Source organism: Cervus canadensis, chromosome 31 (assembly GCF_019320065.1).
Source record: "Cervus canadensis isolate Bull #8, Minnesota chromosome 31, ASM1932006v1, whole genome shotgun sequence".
Taxonomy (NCBI): Eukaryota; Metazoa; Chordata; class Mammalia; order Artiodactyla; family Cervidae; genus Cervus; species Cervus canadensis.
The window spans coordinates 5,452,189-5,475,068 of record NC_057416.1 but is presented as its reverse complement, the minus strand read 5'-3'; the positions used below and the strand labels follow the sequence as shown (position 1 = coordinate 5,475,068).

Here is a 22,880-nt window from a genome sequence, read left to right as displayed (position 1 = left end):
CACTGCAGTATTCTTGCCTGGAAAATCCCATGGACAGAGGAGCCTGGCGGGCTGCAGTCCAGACGGTCTCAAAGAACCGGACACAACTAAAGCAACTGAGTGCGCATGCAGAGCAAAGGGATGTGTTCCCATTCTCTAGACTTTGGGATAAAGGCATTCCACACCAAAAGAAAAGATTTCCTAGAAACATCTGGTCAGACTCAAAGAAAAACAAATCTAAAAGAAACCGTGTTTACACATGAGGTCCATGCTATCACTGTTAACAAGCGTGCCTTTGGGTGTGCTTGTTATTTTCTTGCATTTTAGTGTCTGCATTAAACATGCAGATAACTATTGGGCTGGCCAAAACAGTATACAACCCAGGACAGCTGGTTGGGTTAATGGGTGCAACCTGAAGCTACAGAGTACAAGTTTTTCATTTCATTTGTTCCTTCTTATTTGTAGTAAGTGATCTTAAAAAAAAAGACCTAATTTTTTTTTAGAGCAGTTTTTGGTTTGCAGCAAAACTGAGCAGAAGGTACAGAGACTCCCCATAAGCTCCCTACTGTTACCCTGCTCACATGCACAGTCTCCCCACTTATCAGTGACCGCCACTCAAGAGCACATTTGTTATAGTCAGTGAACCGTGGACACCTCCTCAGCACCCGGAGTCCATAGTTTATATTAGGGCTCACTCTTGGTGATGTCGGCCATATGTATAACGACACCGTACCCACTATTACAGAGTACTTCCTCTGCACTAAAAATCCTCCATGCTCTGCCTACTCATCTCCACTCCCTCCAACCCCTGGCAACCATGAATCTTTTTACTGACTCCATACTTTAGTCTTTTCCAGAATGTGACAAGTTGGAATCACACAGTATGTAGCCTTTTCAAACTGCCTTCTTTCATTTAGTGAACGACTTCTTTTTCTAGCATGATTAACTGTACACTTTTTCAGTGACTCTCTTATCTTGACTATTCAACTAACTTAAGTAGCTGAACACCCACAGTGCATCTTCAGAAACATAAGCGTTCCTTACCTACAGGAGGGACCTCAGGGGATTACTGTGTTTCAAATAAGATGATGAATGCCAAAGTATGCTGGAAAGTGTAAGATGTCATAGTACTTCAGGGACTATCATTATAATTAATTTTAATAATGATACCAGAAAGACACTTATCAAGATCTGTACTACCTCTCATATTAAAGATTACAATTCACTCAGTCTCATCAGGTTAAACAATCTGACTTCATACCTTAAGGCACATCTTTACTCTGTAAGACAATGAACTTTCTGTCAACACGGACAGTGATAGTTCTAAGTGCGCTCGTAAAAGGTCCTGACTCTATCAGGGGGCTGACAGCCTCTCTGTAGAAATGCTGGGCTCCAAAACCGTGCAGGGCGTCTTCTCCTAGACCACCTCCTTCTGTCCCATCGTGCTCACAGGTGAGCCATGAGCCCATGCAAAGCCAGGTCTCATTGTTAAACTTCAGCTTTCGGTAAGCTAAGAACTGTGTTACTCTTCTGCATGTTATATTTTTATAGAAGAGGGTGGCAGGAACTAAATGAGTATTAAGAAGCAGGCATTCTGGGGTTAACTAGTGAACCCACATATCTTGGTAGAAAAGACTCAAAATTCCAAAGATGTATTGTTTCCTCTGGGCTCCTGCAAGCATTTTCTCTGCCATTAGATTTGTGGAATCAACAAGATATTTATCAACTCTTGATTATTCGCTAGATAATTATAAATATTAGCCTGAAGATAATTCAAGAATTCCTTCGAGTTTTATTAACTACTATCTAGTCTTTGGAATCTTGAAAAATTATTATATACAGATGTAGCTTAAAATTTCTCTAAGCCAAGTGATCTTCTTAATGGGAAATGCTGGTACAAAAATGCTGCTGGAGAGAAGATATTTTGCTGAGTAACACAAAACAATCAAATTCCGACCACAGGCCAATTATCTATGTTTAACATTTGGTTTTTTGTGTATGAAATTCCTTATTATTTTTAGCTACTAAGGAATATGTTCTTAAATTTCCTAAAATAAACTCATCCAGTCTTAATTCAATAATGTATCAGTAACAGGAATTCCTAACCTGAACTAGCTGTAACTTAATTGCAATAGTGAAATGCTCTTAAAGCAGTGATGGTTGGGATAACCATGTAACAAATTCAAGAATCAAAGTTAATCAGAACACCATCCCCTCAAAAAACAAGTGTTCATTTTGTGATGTAATTAATTGGCCGTATTTTCAAGTACGGCTCCATCTTGGCTTATGACAAGCATGATAAACCTATATGTACTTTCCCTCTAATTAGGTAATGTTTATTTAACATGTATCATTTATTCATTGCTGCCTGACTAGCCTGCCCTATGCCACCTAGGTTTTACAGCTGTCCTTGAATAGCCTGCTACTTTCCTTTCCCTTCTTCACCTGAAATACCACTACCATTAAAAGAAATGGTCCTTGGACGAGGAGGGAAAAAGGATAAAAATACCTTGTGAATAAACAACTCTCTACTTAATGTGGACCTTTTCTCTATCCATTTCAGTTTTATGCTATTCAAAATCCTAAAGGGAGAACACAGATCCGCCACTTCCTCACCTCTTCCCCAACAAGGGGGCTTTCAACCTCACTTTGACGCCAGCATACTTAGCTGGTTTGCTCAAAAAGTCCACAGAGTTCTTGCAGAAAGGATATTGTTCATATGACAGCAGTCACGAGAGGCAGACCCAGAGAGGCTCCCCCACGCCGTTACTGTGCGGTTGTTAAAGGAACGTGACTGAGGCAGGCTGCTGCAGGCTGGCAGGCCGGTACCTGGCGTTCACCAGGTGCACACGACCTGTGACAACCGCATGTTTGCTCTCGGGATAGCCTATTGCAGGCAGATGTTCTGTTCTTCCTTTTACGAGTGGACCAGGAGAGCTACCTGACTTCACGGTGATCCCGACACCTGCTGCTCTGATGCTATACACAACGATCATGCCCCAAGCACGTCCAGCACCAGGAGTAAGAACAAGTGTGGGATCCAGTGAGAAGACAACCATCCTGGGGAAGGCTGAGAAGTGTTAGCGTGCAGAGATATAAGGATGCCGAGCAGGGATCTACACCAAGGTCTGCCCTGTATCTGAGCCCTGTCCCACCTCCTCGCAGCTTCCCTTTCTCACTCAGCCCTGGAACCTAGGAGGATCAGCAGGAGAGCAAACCTGGGTAATTGAAACTTCCATATGTCGGTGACGCTGCCTGAGTGTAAACAGCAGCTGCCGTCCATTGGTGTCACAACACACACACGTGTCTAACACCAAGATGGCAGCTGCTGCATCTGCAGACAGTGGCACACACTTGGCTCTGTTTGCAGACACAGGGAGGGACTCATGAATAAACAAGTGAAGGTGTAAAACTGAAATGTGACCCTTCCCAAAACAGCCCTGTAGGAGTAAGGGGTGGGCAAAGTAAGAAGCTGTGAAGAGCAGGAACTCAGTCCATTCACACATACACCTCTGCTCCCCCAAATGCAAGACTGGATCAGGGAAGTCCTTGCTTTTCATTTATTCCGACGCTTGCTTAGACACGCCTCTGACTCTTGAGCTATCTCGGTTTTATGGAGTCCAGCACTTATGTTTTTAGGTGTGACTTAGAATAGAATGACCAAGTCTGAAGCAAGCGTGTAACCTGATGGTGACATATATACATAGCTGTGTGAGAACACAGTAGGCAGTGGTTTTCCCAGTGGTCACGTGTGGATGTGAGAGCTGGACCGTAAAGAAAGCTGAGCGCCCAAGAATCGATGCTTCTGACTGTGGTGTTGGAGAAGACTCTTGAGAGTTCCTTGGACTGCAGGGAGATACAACCAGTCCATCCTATAAGAAGTCAATCCTGAATATTGATGGGAAGGACTGATGCTGAAGCTGAAGCTCCAATACTTTGGCCACCTGATGCAAAGAACTGACTCACTGGAAAAGACCCTGGTGGTGGGAAAGACTGAGGGCAGGAAGAGAAGGCGACAACAGAGGATGAGATGGTTGGATGGCATCACTGACTCAATGGACATGAGTCTGAGCAAGCTCCAGGAGACGGTGAAGGACAAGGAAGCCTGGCTGCAGTCATGGGGTGTTACAAACAGTCGGGCACGACTTAGTGACTGAACAACAATACAAAGCTGTGTAATGACCACCAGGTGGTGCCCTCCTGCCCCTCCCACTTGGCATCCCCCCAGCCCCCATCTCCAGGCTGGTCTCCATTCTGCCTTTTGCCACTATAGGTTAATTTTACTTTTGCTAACTTTTGTACTTCACCTAGTTGGAATACAGTATATATTCTTTGTTGGTCTTTTTTTTTTTTAATTTCTGTGATTCATTCATGTTTTTTAATGTATCAAAATTTGCCCTATTCCATCACTGTGCAGTATTCCACTATATGAGCCTGACACCAGTAATGTGCCTACTGTACTACTGTAGATGGACACTTGTCTTCCTTATGGATGTCAACACTTAACTGGACAGACCTCGAATTGGGTACTGTATTATCTTTCTTGTATCTTTGGAATCTATACAGTTGAACTGACTTAAAGCTTCCTTGAATGATTTTCGGGACTAATCTACCATCTAATAGAATCTACTCTACAGAAAATACATTGCAGAGTGGTCTTGGTGTTGTTCCTGAGGTGCCCAGGACGGACTTCTGAGGAATACTTTAAGGACTGGTCAAACATAATATATATTAAACTGAGGTTTCAATGGGAGGCTAACATGGAGATAATGAAATAACTATAGCAGACAACTAGGAAAGAAGGAGCTGTGTAAACATTCAATGGAAGAGAAAACCTGGGTATAAAACACAGGTCTGACTGATATGACTCATCACCTCTTCTGGCCTTACCTTCACCTCTCCCCTGACAACACCTTTTTCAGCATCAGAGAGGGACAGTTCTAAACAAAACAGTTTCCAGGTTGGTGCTTGCTTCTGGGAGCACCAGGATTTTTCCTTTCCAAATTTCTCTAGGTGGTACATGCGTGCTAAGTCGCCTCAGTTGTGTCTGACTCTGTGCGAACCTATGAATTGCAGGCCATCAGGTTCCTCTGTCCATGGGATTCTTTAGTCAAGAATACTGAAGTGGGTTGCCGTGCTCTCCTCCAGGAGATCTTCCTGATCCAGAGATTGAACCCACATCTCTTACATCTACCTGCACTGGCAGGGGGATTCTTTACACTGGCACCACCTGGGAAGCCCTTTCTAGATGGTATTATGCTTCAAATATATGATACGGTCATCATTGTGAAAACCCATTAGTTACACTTTCTGCACCATGGTGCCTATCAGCTCCTCTCTGGGTATGGGTAGACTGATTTTGCTTTTTGAGCAGTTATGGGGACCACGGAGACCACAGCAATGGGGCCATCAAAAACCCAGAGCTGCTTCCCTGAGGTTGGCCAGAGAAGAGCAAGTGGCCATGGGGGAGAAGGACTGAGATGAGGGTTCATGCCCTAGTGCTGAGTTTACCACTGTCATTTCCAGGATGTCTCCAAGGCTAACATGGACTTTCCCCACAAAGCCAATCACACTCCAGAAGACCAATGGTTTAGAGGTTCAGGAACAATTAAAAGAGGTCTGCACATACCACCTGAAAGTGTTGGGATGCAGGATAGGCAACTTCAAAAAAACCTTCACTTAAGTTCTAACTTTGGCCTCTGTAAGCCAAAGTGCTCCTACAGTCTCTCCAGGAGAAGGCCAAGATTCCAGCAGAACTAACTCATAATTTGATTCCCAAAGAGCAGCCAAAACTCCAGTGTAGGTCCTTCTGCTGAGGGGACTCAGCAAAGACGCTAAGCCACAAAGTTTAAGCTGGCATGTGGACCATGTTAATTTGAAACCAGATTTCTACAACTGAGGGAAGCCTTCAAGAATTCACCACCACTGATAAAATTAAACTGGCTGGTGGGAGTCAAGACCAAATCACAGCAGTGACCACAGGGATTTTTGGTTAAAAAATGGGGATAAGATGACTCATAATTTGATTGAAACAAACAAATGAACTCTAACAATAGGAAAACTTCTGCCGCTGTTCCCTTCTTCCTGTGTGAACCTTCTGCACTCATCCCCACTTCCTGTGTGAGTCCTTGTCCCTCATCCCACTTCTTATACTCCCCACCTCATTGCTACTTCCTAGACCCCCCCACCCCTTACTCTCATTTCCCATTTGCCCCTCACTCCTCATCTCTGCTTCCTGTGTGCACCCTCACCCCTCATTCCACTTTCTGTGTGTACCCTCACCCCTCAGCTTCATTTCCTGTGTGAATCCTCACCCCTCACCCCCACTTCCTGTGTGTACCCTCACCCCTCAGCTTCATTTCCTGTGTGAATCCTCACCCCTTATCCCCACTTCCTGTGTGAGCCCTCACCCCTCAGCCTCATTTCCTGTGTGAATCCTCACTCCTCACTGCCACTTTCTTTGAGAACTATCACCCCTCATTCCCATTTCCTGGGTGAGCCCTTGCTCTTTATTCCTTCTTTCTGTGTGAGCCCTCACCCCTCATCCTCAATTCCTGTGTGAATTCTCACCCCCTCATTCCCACTTCCCACTTGCCCCTCACTCCTCATCCCTACTTCCTGTCTGAGCCCTCAGCCCTCATTCCCACTTCCTGTCTGAGCTCTCTTGTCTCACCCCCACCACTTGTGTAAGCCCTCACCCCTCATTCACACTTGTTTACCTCCTCACTCCCTGTCCCCACTTGCTTGTTGTTCCCACTGATTAGTCAATGAGAAGAGGATCTTAAGTGACTTGTGTGAATGAGTGTCATGAGGCTCCGAAAAAGACAAGGCACGTTGTCATATACTATTCCTCCCAAAGCGCTGGCTCATATAAATATCCGATGGTGAAGCAGAGTGAGTCAGCATTCTACGGTGGCCTAAAGTGATGCTGTGGACCCTTATCTCATTGATAGAGAAATATCTCTTGAAATTATTATTTTTTGTCTTTCAAGTTGTGAGTAAAAATTCAAGCACGCAGAAGAAAAAGTCGATTCTGAATGACATGCTTTTTATAACTCGTGGCAGTAGCACGAAAGGGGATAGGAATTTTCCACTAGCTTCCACTGGAACAGACACACATGCAAAGTCATAGGGTTAGGGAGAGGGGCAGACCTACAGAACTGAAACTAATTATGGGAAAACGATTCAAATCCCTTGTACTTTTACCACAAGCATTTGAAGAATCACACTGAAAATTTATTTCCCAAATTGCTTTGGTGTTCAAGTAAATTTGGCTTCTCTGTATGCTATAAAACTCGTTCAACTTTGAACAAGTGAGGATGGCAAGCATGCAAACTATAAATTACATGCAGAAACGAACCACAGTACTTTTGTGAAACTGGCACACGGTCTGTACTTCCACTGCACCACCAAAAACACATCGGCCTGAGGCAACTGTGCTGCCCCACGGAGCACATGCATGCTGCGCTAGGAACGTTTCTCCTCAAGTGCACTAAGCTTATAAAAGTTGTTCGCCTGAAAAGAGACACTGTGCTCAACACGGCCTTGCAAGAAGCGTGGCTGTTTTTCTTAACGGTTTTTAAAGTTGGGAAGATATTCCGCTATACTTCTTAGTGAAGATCTTACATGATATACTCGCTCTTTTTCGTTTACTGGTTTTCCAGTAAACATAATCAAATCATAGAGGTAGCAATTAAAGGTAATATCTGGATTGGGAAGGGAAGGAAAAGGGTGGATTGAGCTTACCCCCTGTCAAATACAAGGTCCTATATAAGGTGTTCTAAAACTTAAGTAACCCCAATTATTTATGGAATATGTTTGCCGGTTAGCACCGCCCATCTTCTCAAACTGTGGAATCAGACTGGACACCATCACCCCCATTTCAAGTTCCATACTGATTTTTGTACAGTACTTGCTTTTTAACAACAGCAACCACCAAAATCCCAGCTTTGCTGAATGGTACAATCTAACAGTGTTGAAACCGAGCTCCTTTGAGCTACTATTTCTTCCAGTAACTGACAGATGTTAAATACTGTGAGATTGCCCTGGAATATGTAAACTATCTCCAGAGTTCTTAGGAGTTTGTTGCAGGGACCCAGGGTGGATTGGCACACAGTTTGGGAACCCTGATTCATTTGTCCCATTTAATTTTCAGACTAACATAGCACAAAAGGCCCTTATTACCAGTGAGAAATCTGAGGTTAAACAAACTGACCTGATGGCTAGCGTGCAGCTGAGCTAGGACTCACACTCAGGTACGTCTGAGTCCCCAAACCTGATCTATAAGGATGACCCACAAATGGCTTCGACAGTCACACATATAACTTCTTCCCAACCTGAATCCAACAAGAACTAAGTTACTTTATTCAAGTTTTTATAATGCTGCTCAAAAGCAAGAGCCACTGGAATTGGAATACTCAAAATATGATTAAATTCAATAGATGAGTTCATTTATTTTACTTTTCTCAAAGCAATTTTGTATTCTCGTCAATGGCTAGCACAGCTAGTGAAAGGATAAATCATTTTCTTGCTACACTTGATGCACTGAACTCCATCAAAATGCAACCCATGACTCAGACATTTATTTATTTATTATATATTTTTAGACTAATGGGAACTGCATGAATTCTTTCTTGGTCTTCCAAGAGCAAATGCCTTTTATGCTTGATCCGGAAAGAATCAAGTTTCAGAATGTTAAATTACTAATTTACCTAACTGAATGCTTTTAACCCTCTATCTACAGCTCTCTGCAGACAGTCACTTTAAAACCACTTTTCCAAAGTTCATTTTGTTAAGTGGTATAACCGGATGAAAGCTGCAGGCAGAGGTAAATAAAATCACTCATAGTAACAAGGGCCATAATGTCATGGCAAAATTTATTAAATATTTTGTTTTTAATATCTTTCCTTTAAAAATATTTTCATTGAGGTCTAAAACACAGGAAGTATATAAAGTGTACTAACCTTAAATTCATAGCTTCACGAATCCTTAAAATATGAATTTACTTGTGTAACTGGCACAGGGATCAGGATATAAAACATTTCCCGCACCCAGCACGTTCCCTCATACTCCTTCCTCATTGATAACTCCTCCTGTACTTTCCTAAACACATGCCAACCAGAAGTCATTATTTTGACTTTTGTCATCATCAGTAGTTTGGTCTGTTTTTAAATTTGATATAAATCAGATCATATAGTAAGTACTCTTCTGTGTGGGCTTCTTTTGCTCCACAGACTGCCTGTGACAGCATTTAACTTTACCAGCAATCTGCTAAGTTATTAAAAAAAAATTGAGTTGTAGTGGACTAACACATCAAACCAGTCCCAAGGAACCGTATTTATAAGTCAAAATAATAATTCTGTTGCGGACAAGAAGCAGCAAAAAGTGCTCATCAAGGAATGTCATTTAGCAGTTTCGATTTGGTATCTTATGAAAGAAAGAAAGAAAGAAAAAGTGAAGTCGCTCAGTTGTGTCCGACTCTTTGCGACCCCATGGACTGTAGCCTGCCAGGCTCCTCCATCCACGGGATTTTCCAGGCAAGAGTACTGGAGTGGGTTGCTATTTCCTTCTCCAGGGGATCGTCCTGACCCAGGGATCGAACCCGGGTCTCCCACACTGCAGGCACACTCTTTACCATCTGAGCCACTTGGTCACAAAACATTTCAAATTCTCATGATTTGAGATGTTATACAGCAAGTCAGTTTATGACACCTTAAGGGTGTCTTTATTTAAATGGATTCCTTCTTAGAGTGAAATTTTATTGCACAATTTCTTTAGAATGGTAAGTACTTAATCATGTAGAAGTATAATAATGTGCAATTAAACTTCATCTGAAGCAATAACATTCTCACTTTATGGCCAAATTTTGCCATCTCTATTCTTATGCATTGGAGGGAAAGTAGTGAATGAATGACATGCCCTGAAACAAAAGACTGAAACAAACTCCCCTCTAAAAATGAGTCAGAAACAACATCATTCCTAGAACTGGTATTTTTAAGAGAGATGTTTGATAAAACATGTATTTTGTAGCAAGACACTCTCTTATTTTGGGTCTGGAGGCCGTGGAAGACATAATTAGAAGCTCACTGATTTGTCCAAGGTCATAGTCACAATCCGCAGTTCCTGGTGGAGCTTCTCCCCTTGGGGAAGGCTGCAGCTGTCCACAGCCCTGAAGGTCTGGGAGCCACAGCCAGAAGTGGGACGCGTGTCAAGTCTCCCTGTGGCCTCCCGGAGTGAACCGCAGTGCCAGCAGCATTAGCAGACATTTCAGTGGTTAACAGTAAATACTTTGGCAAATACTTGATACATTTCTTATCAAATTTCAGAGCAAGAGTTGAGTTATAATTAGTAAATAAAAAACAACAACATAGTATTCTATTTGCCACCTAGCCTGGGTACTGAATATTGTTCTGCTTTTGTTGCATTGCTTTTGATTAGGCAAAAAACATTTTTTAATGTTGATCAGGTTTAAAATAAGTTGTTAAAATGCTTAAAGTATGCATTACAGCTTTAGAGATTAATCTGAAAAACAAAGCCTAATTAAACAAATAATTTCTACTTCTAATGTGAGTTTAAAACAAGAATTGCTCACTTGTAGGTTGCTTTGCTTCTGCAAAGCACAGGCAAGTTAAGTACGTAATTTCCTAAAGTATGTGCACACAGGCCACTGAATTATGTAAATAAATATAAAAATATGAAAACTTTTATAGCTTTAAACCCTTGAGAGGACTTAACCAGAGGTCAAATTAGAGATAATCTAATAGAAGAGGTAAACTTTTCCTCCTTAATGATCCAGGAAAGCATGAGCTTTGGCTGCTATAAAATCATAAAATTCAAGAAGCTGCAGCTATAACTTTATGAACATTAAGAGCAAAATGAAGGGAACACACTTGTTTAAATATTTCCCAGCGTCGTTACTGCAGCAACTGTGAGCAAAGCGTGATGCTGAATGACGGCCATCAGCTCCTCCCCGCCACAGACAGGGCACCGTCACACTCACTCGGCTCAGAGAGGCGTCAATCAGTGGAGACATTATGCAAACAAATGTATGTTGAATCTACTTATTCAAATTCACCATAAAGTAGATAGAATGGTGTCTGGGCAAGAGAATACGAACGGTTCAGAAGAGAGCTATCAGGCATACCGAGAAAACACCGTCAAGAACACATTCCTGCTGATGGTGGCTCAGTAGTACATCTCATATACAAGGGAGGGAATACTTGATCACTAAGCTTTCATGCAAATTAATCCAGTGTATTCTGGGCACCTTCCAAAACCGTCCTGGAATTCTCTCTGTTGGAATTCCCTCCACCTTTTGGTTCGCTAGCAGAGGAGATAAAGCAGCAGAAAGGCTTGGCCGGGGTCTGTTCTGCTGTGTGGCTCTCAGCGGGGCATGAGGGCCCGGTTCTGAGATTCTCAAGCATTCCCATCTGCATTCCCACCACCCCCTTCTTTTAAAGAAACAACACAAGCTTCCTGCCTTCCTTATAAAGAGCTAGTTTGTCTTGAAGGTATCTTCTAGACAAAAATCATTTAAATGCCTCTAGTCTTGCCTCTTTCGTAGCCGTCTAGCATGGTAATTGTGGCGATGCACATTTATTTCATGTTAAAAAAAAAAAAAAGCCTGCTGCAAAGATGATCTCTCTAGAAAGCTACCCAGGAGTTTTGCAAACCCACATGATACAGAAAGAGCAGAAAGGAAACAGATAAGACACAAATAACATTTGCGATCTGAATACTTCCTCCCAGAAGTGAAAAGTAATATTGCTAAATGCTTAGTAACAAAGTTTTCAGGGGTGGACAGGTACACCAGTGGAGTGGTAAGAGTCCCGGACTGGGCATTGGGTCTCCAGGGTTTTTTCACTCCAATACCAGTTAGCACTGGGATGCAGGTCCTAGAATCCTCACTCATATTCTAGGGAGTTCAACAATGTCACTGATTTCCACATGGTGTTTAAAGGTCTATCACCCCACAGAGAGGTGACAATGGATGGATATATCTACATCTACATTTATCTCCACATGTGAGGATGTGTTTATATTAATATACATGTTCATGAATATATATATATAAAGAGAGACAGATAATGTTTCAAAGGTTCTGCCTGCCAAAGAAAGACACTGAAGTACTGACTCACTTCACTTTTTTCTTGGTGGCATCATAATTTTCGAAGGCAAGTGTTTTAGAATCACTGAAAAACAAATCCCTAGTATGTGTGTGCTCGGTCAGTCAGTCGTCTCTAACTCTTTGGGACCCTATGTACTGAAGCACTCCAGGATTCCCTGTCTTTCACTATATCCCAGAGTTTGCTCAAAATCATGTCCATTGAGTTAACGAGGTCATCCAACCATCTCATCCTCTGTCATCCCCTTCTCCTCCTGCCCTCAATCTTTCCTAGCATCTCCTAGCATCAGGGTCTTTTCCAATGACTCAGCTCTTCCCATTGGTGACCAACATTATTGGAGCTTCAGCATCATTCTGTCCAATGAGTATTCAGGGTTAATTTCCTTTAGGATCAACTGATTTGATCTCCTTGCAGCCCAAGGGATTCCCAGGAGTCTTCTCCAGCACCAGAGTTCAAACATCAATTCTTCAGCACTTGGCTTTCTTTATGGTCCAACTCTCACATCTGTACATGACTACTGGAAAAACCATAGCTTTCACTAGACGGGCCTCTGTCAGCAAAGTGATGTCTCTGCCTTTTAATACACTGTTCAGCTGTTTTTCATAGCTCTTTCAAGGAGTAAGTGTCAACTTCATGGCTGCAGTCACTGTCTGCAGTGATTCTGGAGCCCAAGAAAATAAAATCTGTCACTGTTTCCACTTTCTCCCCTTCTATTTGCCATGAAGTGATGGGACCAGGTGCTATGATCTTAGTTTTGTGAATGCTGAGTTTTAAGCCAATGAGAGTTTCTTCACTCTTCTTTTTCATCCTCATCAAGAGGCTCTTTAGTTCCTCTTCACTTTCTGCCATTAGAGTGGTATCATCAAATCTCTTTCCCAGAGCTGAATTTCAATGAATTTCCCATTGTAATAATCAACAATTCCTTTTACAAAGGAAAGAATAATTGTATGTTCTCTTTGCATCTCTGTAGGAAGCATCACTTGCATCTCCCAGGCTGAGAACAAAAGAGCCCAGGAACCAGAAACCAGACCAAAGTTGGCAGGAGTCAGCAGGTTGTCTTGGGTGTGGTTGCTGGGAGCTTGGGAGCACTTGCTGAGGTCAGAGGGAAGTTCTCTGACTGCTCGAGTCTGTTGAGCTCCTGCTTGATCTTCGGCACAGGTGATCGTGGCCTCGATTTGGTCTCCAGCCCCAGCCTTTCTCTAATCTGTTAGCAACACTGCCCTTTTCAGAAGGGCTGCTTTCACGACAGCTGTTTCTTCAGCACCACCACCAAACCGCAGAAGTCAGGGCTGCAACCCTACGATCCCACACGACCTGGGCCTCGAGCCCCTCACCTGTGTCACAGCAGAGTTGGGTCCACAGGCCTCGGGGAGACATGTGAGTGCTCCTCCTGGGGTTTCTGCTCTGTGAGTGAGGCCTGGGGGTGCCCCCGCTACCAGGGACCACTCTGTAGGCCTTGGCTGGTCCTCTGGGCCCCCCTCGTCCAGGCAGTTCCCCAGGGAGCAGTCAGTGGGCGTTAGTCCCACAGACCCAGCTTCCTGCCCAACCTCCAGCGCATCCTCGGGGCCCTGCAGTGCAGCCTGCAGTGGGATGGGAGTGCTTAACCCAGGCGGAAAGGTCTGAAATGCATTTCCTGGGGGCCCTCAGAAGGGCCTGTGGGTCTTCTCACCAGGGGCCGCCGTGGTGTTCAAGGGAGTCCACGTGTGTGAACCAGCTTCCTGTCTGGCTTCCCTGGCCTGTACCCCCAGATGGCTCCCTGAGGCCACTTCCTAAGGAAACTTCCTGCCAGTGTGCTTGTCGTGGGCTCTGCTTTAGGGAAACTCAAGCCAAGGCAGCTTGAGACTCAAATGACATTAAAGAAATACATGCATAGGTATATGTATGTGTGTAAAAAAGCATTTTGCAGTTGTTAATGATGTAACTATTCTTGCTGTTTGTAAGTGTACACATGACCTTACAGGATCTGCTACATATTATTTGCTCCGTGACCGACAAGTATCTGCAAGGTGCTGTGAGCCAGGGCTCTTGAAGATATTTGGGTAAATACACATGTATCTTCAAAGCCCTCTTAACAGCTGCATCTTGTGTAAAATGTGACCCCTTTTCCCATATGAAATGTTCAAACAAATTTATGTTGCTATACCAGCTTCGTTATGCTTGCATATATTTGAAAAAGGGATGCTATTGATGAAAAACTGCCTTTCTATTGGTAGGAAATGACTGGAATATTCTGAAGGGAAAAATACATTTTCTTCTTAGAATTTGGACTGATGGTAAGGGTAACACAGAATAGGCAAAGAGATAGTATATGTTACATATATATATATATATATATATAAAAGAAACCCAGCTAAATGACGAAAACGAACACGAAATGACACCCACAATAAAAGTGAAGACATACAAGCCCAGATACACTGGAGCACTCAGATGATTACAACGTTCTCTGTCCCAGGAGGAGGGGGACAAGCTGTGACCCTCAGCTCAGCAGCAACGGGTACGTGTGGCTCTGCTCCTTACCGTGTCTTGCAGTTTGCAGGCAGCGCCGGGCACACTTTTAGTCTCCTTATAGTAGTGAAAATAGGAACGGGGTTATCTAAAAACACAGGATCGGGTTAACAGAATGTCACTCGTAAATAACAAACAGAAAAAAGTGGAAAATAGGCCAGAACAAATGAGTTACAGGAAGTGCTCGAGCGATCTTCTGTGGCGTGGGTCCACGTGGTTGTTTGGTGGCTGCAAGCAGGTTTGTTTACCAACCACCCAGAAGGCCTGTGCTGCAGGGCCCCGCCTCCCTGACATGCTGTCTGCCGGAGCCCGGAGCCCGAGGAGGGCAGAGGGAGACTTCTGGAGCTGACGGAAGGCTAGTGGCTTTGATGTGGGCTCTTCTGGGAGACAGGGATTCGAGTGCGGCATTGATATGAAGAGGACTTCCCAGCTCACGGGGCATTTGAACATTGTCTCTGAAGGGCGGGACCGTTCCTTCACCCCCAGCTCCCTGCAAGGTTTGAGGCGACAAAGGTTTGCCTGAGACCCATATCCCCCAGCCTCTCCCCTTTAACCTCTGCTGGGGACACAACTGCTTGGCCAGTGAGATCTCCAGATACACTAAGCAAAATAAAATAAGCCTCATAAGGAGGGAGAGGAAAGCCCAGCTTTGCCACTTCTCTGTCTGAAGACCTTGAAAGATGTTTTGGTTTCCTCGTGACAGGGAACCAAGAACATTAGGTCAGAAGCCTTCCAAACAGAATACCCTTGGATTTAATAATCTTGCATTCAAGTTTTCAAACTAATTATAGGAGTAAATGTTCTGCTCATTGTCACTAGGGCATATGGCTGGAGAGTGGTTACAGGATTTCTGTATCCCAAGCAAACAAGAATGCAGACTTGTAGGGTGAGGAGATTTAAACAGCCAGGAGACAGAAATGAAACGTTTTCAACATCAAATCGCAACATGCAAGGATGTGGGGCTCTTTGAAGAGAGCGTGCAGTGGTGTAGGGGCTGACTGCAGGAAGGGAAAGGGCTTCTGCAAAGATGACACGGGTCGGAGGGATGAAGTGGCCTCCGTGTCTGGTGCCTCCAGGCAGGTGTGCGCAGGGGGTGAGGCGCGGAGCCTACGCGCAGGTCAGGAAGGGCGTGTGCTGCCACCAGCTCACAGGCCCAGGTGCAGGGGGGCACAGGAGCTGCGGGGGATGGAGCCTGAAGCAAGCGCTGACTCTCAGATCACGGGGCCAGAACTAGGGGCTACACGACAATCTAGAAGACAGAGGACGGCACATCTTGGGTGGGAAGAAGGGATCAAGTCAGAGGGATTACCAAGGGAGGAAGAGCATCCTTTTGGATAGGAAAAAGAGAACAGCTAAAATATCGTGTTTCTAAATTGAAATGCTACAGAACAAAATGTTTCCAAGGAAACCTCAAGTTACTTGTTAATTGTCTAGGGAGATTAGGTCGTCCAGAAGGACAAAACCTAATGAACTAAAAAGACACCAGGACATGGAGCTTTGTTTAAATAGAAGTGATCAGACGTCCCTTGTGGCTCAGTGGGTAAGAATCGACCTGCCAATGCAGGCGACATGGGTTTGATCCCTAGTCCAGGAAGATCCCACGTGCCACAGAGCCACTAAGCCCCTGCACCACAGCTGCTGACCCCATGTGCCATCACCACCTAGGCCGTGCGCCGAGAGCCTGCGCTCCACCACAAGAGAAGCCACCACCAAACTCGGGAGTCGTTCCCACTCGCCGCAACGAGAGAAAGCCTGCACAAAGCAATGGAGACCCAGGGCAGCCAAAAGTAAAATAAATTAAAAAACAGAAGTGATGACCAACATCAAAATCTCAAAGTTAGGGATGGGCTTTGTATACTATCTATGCATTCTTTTCCCCAGCCAATTTCAAGATTACTTTCCTTTTGGTGCAAAAAAAAAAAAAAAGAAAATGATGATAATGTTGGTGAGAAGGAAGACAGCCAGGAAAACATTTTGGTGTGTAATCAATCTGCCAGAGTTGCTTCGAAAATGGGCTTATTTTTCCTGTCAAATCTGATCTTTCCAAACGTTGGGGGAGCAATGAAAAACCTCTGGACATATTTCACATTAAAACAATACATATATGTCTATGTTTTGCTAAAATATTTTCCTCTGGCTGCTTGAATTTCGATGTGTTGCCAACTTTTAAAAGATGGTGTTTGGAGTGCAACTCTTTTACAAATAAAAAATAATATCAAGCAAAACATCTACACAACTTATAAACGTAGCAACAGGCTTACAATGTTAATTTGAGTGCGGATAATCCATGGGAATCCGAAGGAAAGAGAAACAGCTCAAGGACCCATACTTGGAGGCGTGTTTGGACCACCGATGAAAACGAGGACATGATGAACGGCCACGCAGTCCTTTCTAGCTTGTAATGGGAACCTTTCCGAGGCGCTTGGACCCACAAATCAGAACTGCTGCCTAATCGTGTTCAGGCATGAGGGCAAAGTCAAACATCCCTGCAAAATATGAGTGCGTGAAGCCACCCACGCGAAGCGAGAAAGAACCACGTCCCTCCCTCGGGAGGCTCGGGTGTCTTGAAACTGTTTTGATAAGAGCAACCGAGCGCACATGGCAAGAGCGGGAACCGCTGCAGCGAGCTGCCAGGGGCAGGAAAGGCCTCATCTGTCCCATGTGCTTTCTCGTGCTAAGACTTCCTTACATTAGAGTGAAACTTCGCTGGGCCGATTTCGGTATTTCTGGGTTTCAGTTGAAGGCAATTAAACAGAGGGGATACTAAACAGAAAGATGCACTGGGGCAATAAACTAGAAAATAACTAATCCGTCAACCTCAAGAGATGGGAATTTTTAAAACACAGGTGTCGGCGTGGCTCAACCAAACTGCTTCATTCCTAGATCTGGTCTTTGCTGATTTTGGGAAAGGCTTCGTTAAATGGGAAATTTTCATACTGTATAATCAATGTTCAGAGTCTTTCTCTCTAAAAATTACTATTAATCTTTGGAGTGAAAAAGATTCTTTTGTCATGATGCTCCCAGGAGATAAAAATCATCACTGGTAATCTTCACATCTAGGCTTTTCTGTGAGTAAAAATGACCCCTTCAGCTTCCTTAACTGCACGGTAGGTGGTCTCCCTCTCTTTTTTAAGGCCCTGAGAATCTTGGACATTGAAAGGCAGGCTCACATCAGTTTTGGAATGTACCATTTTTGCTGTTAAAAGCCAGGAAGTGGGGTGTGGCCTCTGGGTTGAACTACCAGTCTGCTCCAGAGTCCAGAAGTGCCCGCGTGAGTGATTCTGGGTCCCTGGAAGGAGGTGAGCACGGTAGCCGAGACATGGGAGCAGCCAATGAGCGTCAGCTGGACTTCAGTTACTAGAGTTACTCTGGGTGTTACTGTTGCTCTTGCTTTTGTTTTGGGGAGTAACTACATGCTTTTAAAATTTAAATTAAATACATTTTTTTTTTTACAATGTTGTGTTGGTTTCCTCCATACAACAGTGCGAGTCAGTCACAGTTATACCTCCATCTCCTCCCTCCACTCCCCGGTTCTGTCCCTGCAGTCAGCACAGAGCGCCAGACTGGGCTCCTGTCCCGCACAACTTCTCATCAGCTACATTCTACCCCTGACAGAGCACGCATGCTGACGCTCCTTTCTCCACTCTCTCTCCCTCCCCGTGTCCACAAGTCCACTTTCCACATCTGTGTCTCTATTCCTTCCTTGCAAATAGCTCACCAAAAACATTTTTCTAGATTCCATATTTATATATATATATGTATGTATATATGCATTAATATACTGTATTTATTTTTCTGCCTTACTTTACTATGTATAATAGGCCCTGGGTTCATTCACCTCACTAGAACTAACTGAAATTCTTTTTCTTTAATGGCTGGGAAATATTCCATTATATATGTACAACTGTCATATTGCCCTTTTCTCTTATAATCTTAATTTCACTGAGTCAAGTGTGAAAGCACAAAACTTGTTGAGAATCAATACAAAAAAAAAAAATCTAAGACTGAATATTCCTGTTTCTGTTTTTCTCTTCTCTCAAAGATTTCAATTAGTTAGCAATTGGGTCAGTATCATATAGAATTTTACTTTATACAGTTGCATATATTATATACATAAAAATATATGATATATGTATACACTACAAATATAGTATCTATATACGCACATGTATATAGACCTGTAATTTCCCCTCTAACATACACTGATATGTATACTTTTACACATGAGATGTGCACACCTCATACATAGACTTTGTCATCTTAGAAAAGCTGAAAAATAGTGACTTAAAAAGCATTTATATCCTATTGTTTTCAAGCTTACAGAGGGATATGGCCATAAAGTTAAGAAATTTTATTTTAAAAAATTTAGGTCTTTTATGTCTTTTGAAGTTCTTGAGTCTAATTTTAAATTGCAACTTGACTTTCAGATGTCGAATTGTAAATAGGCCTCTCGTGGCTCTTGGTGACTGTAACCACGTTTGACTTCTTAGTTCTAGAGTCAGGGTAGGGGACGATTAAGGATCCATTTTCCCCTTCTAGTTATGTGATTTAGAATGACGGGAGATAGACCTGCTTCTATTTAGCTCTTAATTACAGAAACCAACGAGAAGATTAAGACTTATTTCTACTAGTTTGTAAATTACTACTTCAGCATATGGACTTAAACCAAACTCCAGCTTGAGTGTATCTTTAATAGTTCCAAACTTCCCAGAATATGTCTTTCTAAATATTATCTTTGTTGGGTGTTAAGAGTAACTAAGACAACTCTTCTGGATGATTTACATAGCTTTAACTTTAACCTCAAAAATTCCATTATTCCCATGGTAGTGGAGGAAGGGGGGGAATGAGAGGCAGGCAGAAAGAGAGAAGAAGAGAGAGAGGGGAGGAGAAATTACAAACTTCTATCCATGAGTTATTTTAGATCATGTATTTAAATTGTAAAAGTTACAATTTTTAAGCGGCGGGGTGAGGAAAAAGGCAAGAATAAATTAACAAAGACTATGGACCTTTTGGCACAATGCCTTTAAAAATATAGCTTAACTAATCCTTGAAATGTTCCTCTTGACCAAACCGAAACCCTATTATATATATGAGGACTCTGTGGTTCCCCCAAAGCCGAGCAGCTTACCTAGAGTTCACAGAAAATGGAGGAACAGTTGTGCACAGCCTGGAGCCCACAGACTTCTCACACACACACCTGGCTGGTCTGCATTTGTATTTAACTGTGTATTTTAACTGCCAAAGACACAGGCATCTATACCATGGCAATGAATGAGCGTCCCGATGTTCTTGCACATAAGCGAATGTTAAAATGAACTGGCCCACCCACAGTCCACAGCAACTCAAGGCAGAAGAACCAATCCTGACAGGCACGCAAGATGAACAGACTAGCATATGATTAAGTCTGCCTGATCAGGAAAATGACAAAACCATGAAAAACCACAGAGAAACTTAACAGGTCTAACGTGTGATGAACTCAGTAAGAGGGAAGTTGTGGTGGGGGGGGTGTAGTGGTCTTTATGGAGTGTGGCGCTGAGTTTCCCAGAAAACCCAAAGGGGTGTCCTTCCTCATGCTCTAGCTTAAGAGTCTTCTAGAGCCTGTATTTCAAGAAACCACAGTTAGAACATGCTAAAAACAGCGATGCTTCCTTATACCAAATTTTTGTTTTCTGCGTCACATGAACCCAACACACTGACCTGCCCGCGGCCTCTCCCGCCGGATGGCAGGTCACCTGCCCGCCTCTGAGCTGTGGTTTCACCCCTTGCTGCCACGGGGTGGACTTCTAGGGCTGCCTAAATGGTCTGTCTCCCACACATGCTGTTACTGACCTGCTGGATTTTGCATGAATATAACATCATGCTGTTTTCTATTGCTAGTGATAAAGAAACAGCAAGATTTCCCCATATCAGAGCAAGGCACACGTCTTTCAAGAGATGTTTTAAAAGGCAGGGAAACAAATTAGGAATACAATGTCTCATCGTTTGACCAATGACTGTCTTTCTGACGCTTGCTCTTTTCTAGCTTGAGAATTACATCCAGGACAACATGAAGAAAGAAATGGTGGAGATACAACAGAATGCGGTGCAGAACCAGACCGCTGTGATGATAGAAATAGGGACCAACCTGCTAAATCAAACTGCAGAGCAGACCCGGAAGTTAACCGATGTTGAAGCCCAAGTAAGTAGGGAAACGGGGAACACAGAGTGGCCCAGACTGACAAATAACTAGCACAAAATCATTACCTAATGACACGAGGGAGAAGCAGAGAAAGCTCCAGAAAAGCAGAAAGAAGGATGACTCAATAAGAAGTTAAGAATCTGTGTCTAGGTAGAAATTACAATCAGGAAATGTATGTTTTTAATGCTGACATAAATTACATGTATTCTGCTGAGGACATTCAGACCAGTCTCACATTACTCACACCCGCCACAAGGTAAGTGTCCACCACCCTGCCGATGTGCTCTGGGCCCCAGACGGGCTCTTCGGTTCTGAGCGCTTGAGACACGAAGAGCACTGAGGCAGAGTGCTAGAGACTTGGTTCTTAACCCTAACTCTCGAGTTAAGATGCTACCTAAGCTCACAAAGCTCACAGAACTGCCAAAACAGTCTATGTGATGTGAGTTTATGCAATTCGTGGTGTGAGCTTATGCGATTTGTGGTGTGAGCTTACAGAGAAAGCGGCAAAGGGAAGAGCAAGAAGCGCAGTTGAGGCACAGAGATGGTTTGACTTTCAGCCCAAAGACCTGAGCTCCACGGCTGACCCGATGACGCATCGGAGCGAGGCTCCAGCTTTCCGCAGGCCTCTGAGGCGGTGACTCTGGACAGGAGAGCTGGCCAGGTCCCTGTGAGCTTTAAGGTTCTATGAGCTATCAATTAATGGTAGGAAAGAAGAATATGAACTATGAAAATATTAGAAGAATAACAGCAAAACAAGAGAATGAAGTTCGTCTGGAGCCATGCTGGATGGCCCGCCACGTATGACCCAGTACAAAGAGTCCAGGTGGGGAAACGGTGCTGTTGGGGGATCTATGGAGAAGCTCTAAGTTCAAGATTCACCACTGATAAGATGGCCTGCTGGGTTCTAATCCTGACTTCTTTATAGGCTTATGAGGAGTATCTTCCTACCAGAAGTTATAAGAAATGCTCAAAAAAAAAAAAAAAAAAGAAGTAGATTTAACTGAAAATGGTTCCCATGACATATTATTCCTGTATAATCTTATGATTCATGTGCTACTTAAGCTAAAGGACCAAGACATGCCCCGCATCAGCCAGGAGGGGATAAAGGATAAGAGAAATCAGGTAAATTAAATGTAACAAGTTAAGACACAAACATCGAAAAGTCAATGTATACACATACCCATGGTCAACTATTAAAATAGATTAGTAATATTTGAGTCACACGCCCACCTTTGGAGAATACAACTGATGAGCAATCAAGCCCTTCAGAAAACAGTCCTGGGCTTCCCTGGAGGCGCAGTGGGTAAGACTCTGCCTGTCAATGCGGGGGATGAGTTCAATTCCCGGTCAGGGGAGGTAAGACTCCGCAGGCCGGCAGCCTGCGCTCCACCTGCAACAAGGAGAGCCACAGCAGTAAGACGTCCACACGCTGCGACAGGGAGCCGCTCGGCTCAACCAGGGACAGCCACGTACAGCCGTGAAGACCTGGAGTTCAGCACTGCTCGTGTTTCAGAGAAGACTAAGGAAGAAGTATAAGATACAAAGCAATAACGGAAACCTTGGCCGTCCTCTATAAGTTAGACTCACTAGCATTTCATGAGATTTTGTTGGGTCGCATGATTTTTTAAAAATCTATTGCAAAACTAGGTGGAAAACAGGAGAATAGGAAGATGGCTGGAAAGAAAATGGCCTCTAATATCCGACTAAACACAATAAGACGGCTGAGCCTAATCAAAGACATCGATTATGTATCAACTTACTCAGGTATCTGGTGGGCAATTACTGTGTGAAGCTGGTTAAATTCAAACACGGAAGGTTTTGATTAGAAGATTCTTCCAGCCTGTCAGCGTGAGAGACTATTAAACCAGACTGTGAGGGATGGCTGGAGGCCTGAGATCTTAAGACACAACAGACAACCACAAGACCTGGGAAATTTATTAGAGTCACCTGCAGCTGGCGGCCTTTGGAAAAGTGATGGGAAAAACAGCGCATTGGTCCTGGATTGGTCAGGACCCATTGGTCGCCCCTCCCCTGCTGAATCTTACTCAATCAAAGAACCAAATTATGTATCAACAATTATGTATCAACCC

General features: G+C 43.6%; 2 protein-coding genes across 11 annotated transcripts in view; one reads left to right on the top strand and one right to left on the bottom strand.

The window, feature by feature from the left end:
• The window catches only part of MCPH1 (microcephalin 1), a 220,651-nt gene that overhangs the window by 81,260 nt on the left and 116,511 nt on the right, over positions 1-22,880 (bottom strand). The window lies entirely within an intron of this gene.
• ANGPT2 (angiopoietin 2) overlaps positions 1-22,880 on the top strand; it is a 56,998-nt gene that overhangs the window by 10,700 nt on the left and 23,418 nt on the right. The window contains exon 2 of the mRNA XM_043454480.1: positions 20,635-20,790. Coding sequence (XP_043310415.1) covers positions 20,635-20,790 — 156 coding nt within the window. The remainder of the gene's footprint in view (positions 1-20,634; positions 20,791-22,880) is intronic.